Consider the following 13,452-nt stretch of genomic DNA (forward strand, 5'->3'; position numbering starts at 1 on the left):
CGCACAGACACATGCACATACAGTGACATTTTATAGTATATACTGTACATACTATGGTCAAAAGTTTGCATGATGTTGCTGATCCAGAATCCTTCCCATAGGATTTATTCCTAGTGCTATAATAATAAAGTAATAAGGACAAAAAAATAAATATAAAAGAATGCATTTATGAGGATCCAGTTTGTTTGACTATCCACTCTGTGCAAACCCTAAAAAAAAAAAAAAAAAATCAAGAAGAGGGCACTTGGGACACCCATCAGGAAAGGGGCAGGTGCTCTGCTACCCCCCTCTGCGAGTGCCTGATGAAAGCATCCACAGATTGTTATGTGAGCCAAAAGTATGTCCAATAGTAATAAGCAGAAAGTACAGATTACAGTACAGATGAGTATCTAATTGAATGATTTAAATCCAATGTCGCTCTTTTTGTGCGTGATTTTAGTTCGGACAGACTTTACTGCGAATATCCGCGTGCGTTCCAACATCGTGCCCGCGCGGTCAAACCGCGCAATGGTTCAGCTGGAGCAAAAACAAAGCTGGGAGAAAAACAGGACGGTGCAGCGGAGGGGCAGTTTGACCTCCCACCGGAGGAGTGGCGTTGAAGGAAGGATGGTCCAGGAGATAGAGGCTGCACGCTGAGCGCAGCTGCTGTCACAATGCCACATTCAAACTTACTCTAAGAAGTGGGAGCAGTACCTCTTATCTGCATGCCAGCGAAGGAGGGACAATAAGAACCAAAGACACAAAGCCAAAGATCAATAACACAGAGGTAAGTCCGCAGCTCCAGTTACACTTTGGACAGCGGAACGTGTTCCGGCCTCGTGTACATGCGTAAAAAGACGCCTTGGTACGAAATCACCTTTGTTTTCTTTTCATTTTTCTGCAGGTGTCTTCAGGAGCCTTTAGACTTTTTCTTGCTTTTTGTGACTTTATATGCTCAACTTGGTAAATTATCACAATACCCAAGAGTGGGTTGCGCGTAAAATGCGCAGCTGTTGTTTTGGTCAGACCGTTTGCTCGTTCAACTTGATTTGATGGTGTTTTCTGGGAGCCAAAGTGTCTGCACACAAGTGCAAAGTTAATGAAGTCCGCTTGTTTGATCTTTTGGTGTGAATGTCAGCATCATATGTTGCATTTTTCCTGCGTTGTGATTTTAAGTCTAACCTTTGCTAAACTTTTACAGCGGCAGCAGCACATGTAGCACATTGTTGTGATTCCTGTGTGTAAGACTTGCCCGTGAAAGCAGGGAAATCACCTCTCTCTGTGTTACTTTGTCAGGTCAAACATCAGCAGCCGCTCGCATCTCTGATCCGCTCTACTCAGCATATTCAGCAAGGAGATTTATCGCACGCTGAAGAGATGAGTGGCACCAAGAAGTAAGTGATCCCGTCAGACGCTTTTTCATAGCATAGTTAAGACATTTTATATATTAAGATTGATTCGAACAACGTGTGTGCAAAAAAGCTGCTGATACTTGTGAGCAATTACGATGTTTTGATTTAAGAAGTAAAAGCGTAAAAATAGGCGTTTAATTTGTTCTTTTAGTCTCTGCCTTTCAGATTCATTTAAAATAGGAAATCTGTCAATTTGAGCGTAGCTCCCATAATAAATATCACATGTCGAGGCAGGACAGTCGTCCATTAACAAAGGCCCAGCCCTTTAAGGTCAGTTTAGGTTTAAAGATGTGAAAGTGTAAGCTCTGACACGTGAATCATGTAATTGTTTTACATGGATTCTGTCACCTAACATGCAATTGTTTGGATGGTGAAGCTACTTTAAACACACCGCCTATATTACTCTGATAAATATTAATCACAGAATATATTGGATATATTGATTATTTTTGCATTTTAAAAACACTTGGAAGGTTTTTGAAATAACCGTAGAAACCCAGATCTTGCTGCGGCTTTATGATGGGGGTTTTTCAAGGTTGCAATTAGAAACCCAATAAAGAACACAGAGACGATAAAAGCAAAGCTTATTACAGTTAATCAATCTGATCAAAAATGAATCAGAAAAAGTGTCTGAATATCTTTTGTTTGTTCTATCACAAAGATTGGAGCCATAATTTCAACATCCATCAGCACCTGTGTTTATTTAGACACCACACTTGAATCTTCAGGTGTGATAGCTACCAAAAAACTATCCTTTTACTGTGCGCACAACCACCCTTTTGGCTTTCAGAGTGATGTGATCTTTTACTTTGCCCTAGTTGTTGTTAGTTGTTGTAGGGAAATTTTCCTTTACAAATCTGACCAGAGGTCAGAGATACTCGATACATGACCTGCATGCATTTTTTCATATCTCACGTGAGCAGATGCCGTCAGCCACAACAGAATGTGGATGCCTTTAGGCTTTTTGATGTTTCCATGGTTTGGAGACACAGACAGAGAGTGCACGCTACATGCAGGTTGTAGTGAAGACAGAGAGACTGATAAGTTATCTGTGAAGGGACAGATTGCACTAATGTAAGCGCAAAGTAACAGCTCTCTAGGTTCTGATTGCTTGTACAGTTTTAATAGGGTTGTTTCAAGGTTTAGTTACTAATATTTAACATATGCAAAGTGTCAATTATTGATTAATGAAACTTGCATAAGGGTTCATGTGATTTGCATTTTAGGTGCATTTATTCTCCATTTGTTCTAACTGGAGAACTAGCATAGCATTATTTTAGCAGAACTTCCATTAAAAGCAAAGGTAATGGAAAGCTTTCTATGTTAGCAGCAGACTCGGAGCAGATCAGGTTCAAGGTCAAGTCCTGAAGGTGGACGAAGTGTGTTGTCTTCTGCACTTTTTGGTAATATTGTTTTTCCCCCTTTTGGTCTCATAAGCCGCCACACATTCTTTTTACAAAGATGATTTCTTACTATAAATTTGACTGGAATCAGACTCTGCCTGTCACTTTTGGTTTAAATGAGTTCATTATGAACTATAAGTCACTCACTTGTAACTTGTTAAATACAATAAGACTCGTGTTTCTAAATAGCAAAGCATATGACAGAAGATGCAAAGAATGTACCTTTATGAACTCATGAGATCACATGACATGAGACTGATCTTTAAGTCAACTTAGAAAAGTCTGATAAGTTAAGACTGTGCAGAAAAAAACACCACATCCTTTCAGCAGAGGAATCAGTGAATGTTTGGATTGCTTGTTTTTCATTATGCACTTTAAATCTGTCAGATTACGTTTAACCCAGTACTAAAAGGTGAGGCTCAAAGGTTTTGGTTTCATATCATACACACAAAATATGAAGCCAGATATCTATTAAACCTTTACCTCTTAAAACTCTAGAGTTGGGGTAGAAGCAGATAAATGTACAAGACAAAGAGTTTTTAGTTTTTTATAACACGAGGTCGTTTCTTCTTCTCTTATGTTAAATTTAGTGCAGGCATGTGTGGGCGGTCAGCCGAGGCCGAATGGAGTTTTGCATGTTATGTCCTTGGTTGTTCCATAGGTGGCAATGAAGGAAGTGGGAACGGCAGCATTAGCAGGAAAACCAGTGAAGTGCAGCTTTAGCTGTGACTGAAACTTAGTGTTATTTTAAAGCTCTTAAGAAGTTGACTCAGGCACATCAAAACTCCAGTTTGTTCTTTAATCGGTAAAACCACAAACCAGGCTGCATGGGCATGGCAAAGTGCACCAATTAAGAAACAGTTTATGCTAAATTAAAGAAATATAGGAAGTTAAATCAACCAGTGTGTATGTGTAGTTAGTGCAGTCAGGAGCAAGCAAACGCTGAAGCAGTGTCTCAGGGAAGAGAGCACCACAGGAACTGAAGTCTGAGGGCTGCTGTGAGGCACAGGTGCACTGGGCCCAGGTGTGCTGGCGTCTTGATTGAGAACAAATAACAACTTCTCTGCAATACCTGTGGCAAGACACACAGACAGGCAGAAAAGGATGGCGGGGAGAAGGAGCCCATCACACAGCCTTTATCTGAATATTAGGTAATATCACCAAATCCGGGATAAGAGACACTGTAACTCAGATCATTTGGTGGATTGTTGCAAACACACACTTCTTCCTGCACTGGCTTTATAACTTTGCCTAACAAGAGATAAAGTAAACATGTTATTTTATATGTATGATAATTACACAGCACAACACATTAATGAGTCCCCTGACAGTTCTGTAGCTGACCTTTAACCTCTGAGCCCTCTCATCCCCAAACTGTCAAACCTTCTGTGACCTAAACCCCTCAAAATGTTGAAGACGTCCTTATAGGTGCTGTTGTTATTTATCTGATATTGCCTAAATACACAGAATAACCAAATGTAGATCATTAATTTATATTATCATTTTTTAAGATTACTGTTACAGAAAAAAGTGCTTTCATTTCCAATAGATCAAAATGACGTCTACAGAGCGCCTGTTTTATGTACAACATTTTACAACACCTTAAACGTTCGATCTGAAAGTATGCCCCGCTGAAACAATGCTGCTAACTTAAAGAAAATTAGCTTGTTAGTGTTTTCTCATCTTTTAGCGTGTTTGTTCTTTTGGTTAGAAACTGAGTAGAAATAGATTCCTCAAAGAACGCCTCATAATCTTTTCAAATGTCACTCTGACCTTTTGACAACGGACGACAACGTTTCTTGATGTGCAGAAAAGGCAAAAAATCCTATTTGAAAAGCTGCAAGAAGAGATTTCAGACATTTTCTTTTTTCTTTAAAATGAATTAATTAGTGGAAGAAACGGATGATCCAACCACTAGTTGTTGTTAAACGAATTCAATATTTTATTGCTTTGCAGGTAGCAGTTAGGAGGCTTTTAAATTCTGCAGACAGATTGGAAAAAATTGGACTGTTTTTTTGCAAAACACATCAAACAGTCTGTGACTGCATTAAAACCTCTAAAACGACTGGTGTTGTTTTCACAGCAGCAGCAGATGTTTTATTTTAACTTGAAGCTTTTTAAGGGCTTAAAAAGATTCAGAATCTGACTGAACTGATGAGGAAAAATTTGTGTTTAAGGAAAGCATTATGTCATGGTTTTATCATCTGTTTCCATCCTGTTTATCATGCAAAGGCACCAATTCCCAACAATCACAACAAGATGTGTCACATAGTCTGTCCAATGTTAGACAGAAAGCTCCGACAGAGACTTTCCCTTTTGAGCAGCACAAACAATGGCAAAGAAAAAGCCAGTTATAACAGGAAGTGGCCTCCACCTGAAGCAGGTTAAGGGCGGGGCATCCAGAAACTTTTTATTAATTGACAGAATATTTAATTTTTACTTGATTTTTACAGTGAACTGACAGTTCTATAGTAGGCAGTGCACTTTCTGGTATTTAATTGTTATCCAACTTTTTTGCTTTGGTATTGGACGGGGAGTTCTTCACCAGCAAGAAAAACTGTAAAACATGAAAATACAGGTTTAAAATTCATGTCCTCCTTCATGTTTTCCTAAGCCGCTCAGTGGCCCAGGTTGGAGTCTTTGGTGGGCCAATTCTGGCCCCTGCACCTGATGTTTGGCTTTTTGTCACTTTTCAACTGAAAAGATCATTAAGTGAACCTTGAAGATCTTGGTGATGAAAAGCGAATTTTAATAGACTGTTAAAACGACCAAATTCTGCACCCCTACTTAATTTTATCAGTTCAAAAGTCTTCGATCGGTCGTGTTAACAGACAGAACGACATGCACACAAAAGAATTGTCCTGGAAAAAAATACTCATAAATCTTTTGATTAAAACAGAAGAATAGCACACTGTAGGACAAAAGAGGGTGTGAGGACGCTTGTGAATTATGAGGAAGATGTGGAACTTATAACTGTGAATATTTTTGTGTGTGTGTAAAAAAAAAAAAAAAAAACCCCAAAAAAACAGAGATTTGAGGTTAAAGACAGCAAAGTTTTTATTTCTGCTGTTGCTCGTCTTGCATCACTGGCAGTACATACTGTAAAGATCAGTATAAAATCTAGAAGGCAAAACCTGTTGTTACCTTCAAGGCAAGTCAGCCTGTAGATGAGACATTTGAATCCTTTTTTAATGTCAATGTTTGTTGGGAAACAGTTCGGCCCATTTGAGGTAACGTTACGTTTGTGCGGTTCTTGGAGAGTGGCGGAGGCGCCGGCACGCCAGCCTCTTACGGGCTTGCGTGAGTGTGATGTCACTTAAGTAAAGCTGGTGTAATCCTGTAAGGGAGGATGAGTATACAGACATGTGATGGCCCACTTGTTTCTTGGGTGGAGGGTGATGGAGGGGGGGCTGGCAGGCATTACCAAACAGATGGAGAGGCTTTGTAATGTGCGTGGGGGCGTGTAACTGATTAGATACAACATTTATTGACGCTCCCTTTGATGGTTTTTCACCTTGATTCTGTTTCTAATCAAAGTAAAGTGAAGCCAAAGTCACATCCGGATTTTACTGGGTTTAAGTCTCGGTCAGTCGGACATTTTTTTGCGCATGTCCAGCGCGGACACTCTGGACATCGTACTCAATTAGAGGACTTCCTGTCCTCCCCTCACCCCCCTCTTCTAGATTAAATCCATTACACCACACTTACCGACTGCACACTTTGTCCTCCGGAAGGACGACGCATGTTCTCTAAGTTAGGATAATTTGCTTGCTGAAAATTACATCTCAAGGCGCTGTAACTCTGGAGTCTTTGATGGGTGGAGATGAGCGCCACCAGCAGCACCAGACTGAACCCCAGTCCGAACTTACTGCAAGTGAACGAGCCCAAGCGCTATGGCTCCACGCTGTCGCTGGAGGAAAAGTGTGAACAGTCTTTCTTCCTTTTTTACTACTACAGGATGGAGGATGAGGCGGTGCTGGACCGCGGGGCATCCTTACTCAAGCACCTTTGTGATGAAGAGGAAGTAGAAGGTAAGTTTTACCTGTTGCTCTTTAGTTCTTCTATGTAGCTGCCTAAAAAAAAGAAGAAGAAATAAAATAGATTTTTGCCAGTTTTTAAAACCTCTGAGAGGTTCCTCAGGTTCTGAAGTCTCTCTTTTTAAAAACAATCCCAATTTGCCTAGAAACAATAGTTAACCAAGAAAACAGAATTTTATATATATATGTATATAATTTTTTTAAGAAGTCCCAAAACCACAGGGAGGTTGTGTAGCCTTTTCAAAACTGCCAGTTTCTACTTCCTGCATGTACAACCTGATGCTCAGCTATTCAGCGAGCTGGCAGGAGAAAGATGTGGACCACAGAGCGCGTGACGCTGTGTTTACCTCACTAATCCTGACCTACAGGACAGCGGACAGGAACAGGAAAACCTTTCAGCATTGCCGTCTTTAACATGCGCCAGTTAACAGCTTTAAAACTTTGGAATGAGCTGCATTCTGCTCTCTGCGCTCATTTAGGATTACAGGCAGCCAAGGCCTTTTGTTTTTGTTACATTTTAGATTGTGTCTGTAACAGACGAACTGTAAAAATATTTATACATGAAAGCTGATTTTAAATTTGAAAAGAAGTAAATCTTAAATACTTTAAATCCAGGAACTTCAAAGTATGACATGCGATCCACCGCAGACTCTTGCTATTGTTTTGTGTTGCCCAGGGCCACTAATGAGACATTGGGGTATATTTAAGTAATTTAAGTTCATGCCATGCTGTGAACTAGCTGCACAAAGTAAGACCAATCTTCCCAACACGGACAAATACACCTGGAGTCAAGGAATGTAAGAGCCACCTAACCCGTGGTTAAAAAACTATAAACCTGTTCAATAATGAAAATTGTCAACATAATAATAATAATAATAATAATAATAATAATGCAGGGCTCTAGAGTGCGACCAATTTGGTCGCAAATGAGACCAAATTTTTCAGTGGTGCAACTAAAAAAAATCTTTGGTTGCACCTGTGCGACCAACTGTTTAGGTAACAAAAAAAAAAAAAAAAAAAATCTCTGCAAATCTCCGTGTGGTCAACAACAGACACACATTATGCCCCTATCGTGGACTAAACCAATCAGAGATAGTCAGGGGCGGGACCTCTCTGATTGGCCGTGGTCCAGTTGAAAGTGCAGGTGGATAGATGGAGGTGAGTAGCTTGAATAAAGCGATATCGATTCATTAAATCCTGAATTGACTTTTAAATATAACTGTGTTTTGCCAGAAACGCCAGATTCTCAGATTAAAGCTCACAAAACCATTTCAACAACAACCAAACAGCAGATGAGAGCAGGTACACGGACTCCACACAAAGACGTAAACACAGACCCGACGCATCAGAATCAGCTTTGTCTTTCTCAGCTTTCTCACCCGATGGCCCGTACACGGACACGCTGTCGGAGCTCAGCGATTCTGATGCGCCGGTCCGCGCTGTGATTACGTCTTTTTTGTGCTGATTCTGAGCTGCAGGTTTTGTCTCTCTCCAACCAAAATTCACCGAGCCAGCAGCAAAAGAAGCAGCAAACTGCGCTTCACATTTGATCAATGTCGTCATGAATTCCCTCTGACTTTTGCTGTTTTGCTTCCACCACGATAAAAATCACACTTCATGCACAGCTCCCTCTCTCTCTGTACTTCAGGAACAGTTTCTCGTCTCAAATCTGTTTTCTGCATTATTCATTCGCTTATTACCCACCAGTCTACCGTTGTTGACAGCGCTGTCGGCCGCTTTTAATTTAATTTAATTTTTTTTCACTTAAATGTCCTCGGACAAGAAAGCCTCATTTCTGTTGTTCAATACTGAAGAAATTAAAACTTTTTAAAATTATGCAAAATTGCAGAATATTTTTAAGGTTATCTGCTATAAAAAGCCAGGCCAGGAAAATCTCCTTCATGTTTTTCTGTGTTTTATTCTCAGTTACTTTGACTTAAAGGCATCTGCTGTGATGTTCACAATTCTGATGAAGTCTCATGTGTATCAGTACTGATAAATGATCAGAATTATAATATTTCTGACTGTCTGAGGCTAAATTGAATCGAATCAGGACTTTGAGAACCGGAATCGAATGGATTATAGAAATCAGTGATGATACCCAGCCCTAGTGAGCAGCCTAGGCCCGACAGAAGTGGATGTAGCTGTGGGTAATAAGAAAAGATGAAAAGAACGATTGATTAAGGCCTGATCCGTCTGAAATTCATAGCCAGCTCTGACACGGTGCCATCAACCTCTGAATTTTCTACAATATTGACAAAGCACTTTAAGCACAAGATTGTTAGTTAATAATTTAGAAATGAATATTGTCTGTATGGACTGCAATTTCCCCCCAAAAAATGTGCACATGTAAAACTGCGGTGTTAAGCGATGCGGTTGAAAAATGTGAGTGCGCCTAAAGTTAGGCGCACCAGTGCGCCCATGGCAAAAAGTTAGTCTAGAGCCCTGTAATGATAATAATAATCTCATGAGTTTTATGTATATTATCAATACACACAGAAGACTTTTCACATGAAGCTGGAATTGGGAGCAATGTTATTAAAGTGAAGTGAAATTAGGAGTGAAACAAAATAGTGAAAAAAAAAAGAAAAACAGCTTCAGCAGTGATTAAATGAAGGAGTGACCGACGGCCTGTCATGGCATCGAAATACATCGAGTGATTATCCAAACATTTATGGACCTGACTGCATGAACAAGTCATTTTTGAGATCCAAAAGGTCATTTTCCACATATCCCACTTATTGTACTCTTTGGGGACAGAAGCTCCGCCCACCTGCTATTCAAACCTTCTGTCTGTGAGTGGCATCCAATGAGAAGAAACCTGGCTCATTAAGGTGAGGAGCTCAAACAACCAAGACCCAGAATAAACAACAGAATAATCTACTTTAAAGATGCGTATTTGTTACTGTGAAATCAGTGCTGGAGTTTACACGTCAGTCTCGGATCTGATGGCTAAGTTTTGTTTTCCCCCTCTGTGCTGCTCTCTCAGAGGAGCCAAAGTAGACGACATACACGTCTCTCACTGTACGCTTTGATTCTGTAAAGCAGCTTTGGTCCATGTATCACATTCTTCTTTTTATTTGGCAGCAGTTGGTCTGCTTTGTCTCTCCTGCTGCTGAGTCATGAGTCAGCAAAAACAAATCTGTATTCTTTCTGATAAAGAAGGCCAACAATCAACAACACGTTTAAAGGCTGGAGTATTAGTATGCTGTCAGTGCTGTGTGGTGTGCTGCCACTCCCCCCACCACTGGTCTGGCAATGTCCCAGCAGTGCTGTTACTGGGGAAACTGGCTGTAGCCTTGCCTCTCCTCAGAAATCTGGTGAGCTAAACAAACCTCCTGGCAAACACAAGATTTCATTCACTTTGTGCTCATGGGCGACCCCAAAAGAAGTTCTTCTTCCACCCCCCAAAAAAGAACAGGAAGTTGTTTCACAAAGCCGCTCTGGCTCCCTGCAAATCTTCCCTTCCAGCTCCTTGACTTGACTATTTTTTTATTCCTTCGCCTTCATCGCTGTCCTCTCATTCAGCCGCCTCCTTTCTTGTTCTGGTTCGGCCTATGCAAGCGTCTCGTTTTTATCGCTCGTCTCTCAGCTGTAATGGCTCTGTGTTCTTTATTAGCGCCGTCTGTCTCTTTTAGCTACTGTTCAGCCATCTGTGTCTCAGCTTTTCTGTCATGTTGAGTCACAGCAACAGGAAAATCTCCACATTAGTCTCCAAATCCACCATTAATCCAATTGTTTAATTACATAATTGTCATTTATTGACACTTTGAAGTTGCTCATCAAACACAGGTGTTTGAAATCTGTTTTAATTTCCCCTGATTTATCCAGGTAGGCTGTGTTTCCACTACATTTTAATTTGACACTGAAGATGGAAGCTCACCTGAATTTAAAGCTTGTTTACGACTGCGTCAGGGTTCAAGCTATCTTCTCGCCACCTGTGTTATGTTAAACTGAGCTACCTTGCTCTGCTATACAACTACCAGCATGCCGGCACAGAAATTCATCTAGAAGCAAGTCTTGCCACCCAGCATCATCCCTGCACCCCTGGGCAGTTATTTCATTTTAACAATTTTCAGTGGTCACCAGCCCAAAATACATGCGCTGATTAAAAAGTGATTTAAAAAGTTTGGTGACTTTGACTCCATCGCAGGGTTTCCCCCACAGCAGGTCTTATCCTGCTACGTTAGGCTGGAGAGACGCAGACTCGGGCAGCTAAGTGAGTTCCTGTTCAGATGCTGGCATCTCCTCTCCTTTCTTTTGTACATGTTCCATAAGAGAAACAAGCATAAAAACATAAATAAATAACAGATCAATAATTAAAAATAGATTTGAACCATTGTTAGCTCTGCCTCGGATTTGCACCCTGTCTAGAGTGTACCCCACCTCTCACCCTGTGGTACCTCTGGGAGGCTCCAGCCCCTGATACTGATAAAGAAGAGAATTGATGGATGGACATGAACCGTAAGGAGGCAGGGGAAGGGCTGATTTTGTGCACGAAGGATGCAAAAGCTGGAAAAAAAATTTCAGAAGACTGGAAAGAAGTAACAGCTGTTTTTGCCCGTCTGAAACTAAGGAACAGATCAATAATGATCTGCTGCTACAGTAACTTAAATGTGTTAGTGTAACCAAGGCTGCTGGAAGATTTCCCATGATGCACTGAATTCTTCTCTACTCCCTCTTTTCACTCCTGATGCATTTATGTGTCACTACTGCAGGGATGCCATTAACCTTTGTCTTCACTCTCCTGTAGTTTGTGTTGGTCCCTGTCTCTCTGTGTCCCTCTCAGTTCTCTTTCCTCCGACCAGTCGTAGTCGATGGCTGTCCCTCCTTGAACATGGTTCTCTTAAAAGTCTACTAATTTTAAAATGATGGTCTTCCTCCCCACTGTTGCTGTTCAAACAAGATAAACAAGATACAAAGAGGTATCAACCAAACCACCAGTTTAATAGTTACTTTAGGTTAGCAGTAATTAAATCTAAAAACCAACTAAATGCATAACACAAGAATCCAAGGAAGTAAAAACTATATTTAAAGTAAATGACACCAGTCGTCCCTCCATCATATAGCAGGCCTTCTCATTTCCCAATCTGGACTTCCTGTATTTAATAGTTCTGCTTTCAAAGACCCCAAGCACAAAACCTCAAACATGTTGTGTATTGTCGGCGCGTGGGCTTACTGCCTTTGGGTGGCTGCAAGTGCAGCTAAGCACCGTTGTGGTGATTCGGTGTCACACTGATGTTTGTGATGCTTTAATGTTGCAGAAAATTCTGTAAGTAGTTTAGTAAAACCTGGCACAAAACTCTGACCGGGATCAGTCGTTTTAAGGCGAAACATTAGGGTGTCACGAGAGTTTACGTTTAGCTGAAGGCTCGTTTCTTAGAGTACATGAATTCTGTTTGGATTTTTCCCCTCCTTGGCACAGGATCCCAGAGTTGTAGATTAATCTTGTGTTTGCATGTTATCATGTAAACATGGGAGTTGTGCCATCTTTGCTGAACCAAAAGCACAGAGGGCAGGAGGTCAGGTGTGGGTGATGGTGGCTCGGTCTCCAGTTTTGTCTTCCTCTGTCTCCGTTTTTATTTCTGTCGTGCTTTTTATTCACCACCTCCCACACTGACTTCAGATATATGGTCTGATTAAACACATCAAGTTTTTGAGATACCGAGCATTGACGTTTTTAAATATTAATATAACAACACTCTGTGTGGAATTTTAAATAAAACCATCCATTCTCTTCCACTTATGCTTGTCAGGGTCACGAGGCTGCTGGAGCCTATCCCAGCTGCCTTAGGGCGAGAGCCAGGTTCACCCTTGACAGGTTGCCAGTGTGCCGCAGGGCTCACACACACACAGACAGACAACCATTCGCATTCACATTCACATCTGTGGGTAATTTAGTTACCAATTAACCTGTCCCCACCAACTGCATGTTTTGGACTGTGGGAGGAAGCCGGAGTTTAGTTCTGAGAACAAAACAGAAGACCAGAGATGTGTTAAAGCATATTTCTGTCATTTTAGATGAAAATAAAAAAAAAGAGTTTTAAACAAACCACATCCAGCCGACCCGACGGGCCAAGGAAAGAGCTCAAGCTGTCCTAAAAGTGACGGAGGTAAACGTTGGGGGGCAGCTGTAGATCAGCCCCTGGCTCAGTGTAATATTTGCTCTTCACTCTGTTCGGACGTCATCTGAAAAATGTAATAAATGATCACAGACAGAAGAGCACAACGCCCGACCACCTAAAATATTCCCCTTGGTTTACAGAAGCCTTCACAGTTGTTGACTTTCTCTGTCCCTGCATCAGCTCTGTGTTGTGAACTGTTGGTGTCACTGAATTTAGATGAATCCCTAAAAATAAAACACAAGGCGTTGTGGTACGAGTGAATAATGAACACTGTTGTGCTTCTGAGAGGTCATTGTTTGTTGTGCTGAGGGGTTCAGCCACTTCCTGGTTGGGTCATGTGCAGTGCTTGGCTCAGCTTCGCCCGACCTGCTCCAAAGGAGACATTTGACACCGATCGCACAGAGCTTTTTGTTCCTGGAGCCCGTTTGATGTTTGCTCTGTGATGTTGCTTTTATTGGGTTTTTTCTTACCTAAGTCTGGTGAAAATAATAGATTA

At 41.1% G+C, this 13,452-nt stretch overlaps 1 protein-coding gene across 5 annotated transcripts in view; it reads left to right on the forward strand.

Annotated features, from left to right (window-relative positions):
• The first annotated feature begins 645 nt into the window (after positions 1-645).
• Positions 646-13,452, forward strand: part of slc4a4a (solute carrier family 4 member 4a) — a 67,028-nt gene continuing 54,221 nt past the window's right edge. Inside the window, exons 1-3 of one of the 5 annotated variants that reach the window (XM_084947536.1) lie at positions 646-766; positions 1,276-1,373; positions 6,752-6,825. In XM_084947536.1, coding sequence (XP_084803662.1) covers positions 1,357-1,373; positions 6,752-6,825 — 91 coding nt within the window. In that variant the 5' untranslated portion in view covers positions 646-766; positions 1,276-1,356. Of the gene's footprint in view, positions 767-1,275; positions 1,374-6,502; positions 6,826-13,452 lie in introns of those variants that run through there. The other 4 variants (XM_084947537.1, XM_084947538.1, XM_084947534.1 and 1 more) reach the window with 4 other exon arrangements.

Source organism: Perissodus microlepis, chromosome 12 (assembly GCF_051167445.1).
Source record: "Perissodus microlepis isolate ML-2025 ecotype Zambia chromosome 12, ASM5116744v1, whole genome shotgun sequence".
Lineage (NCBI taxonomy): Eukaryota > Metazoa > Chordata > Actinopteri > Cichliformes > Cichlidae > Perissodus > Perissodus microlepis.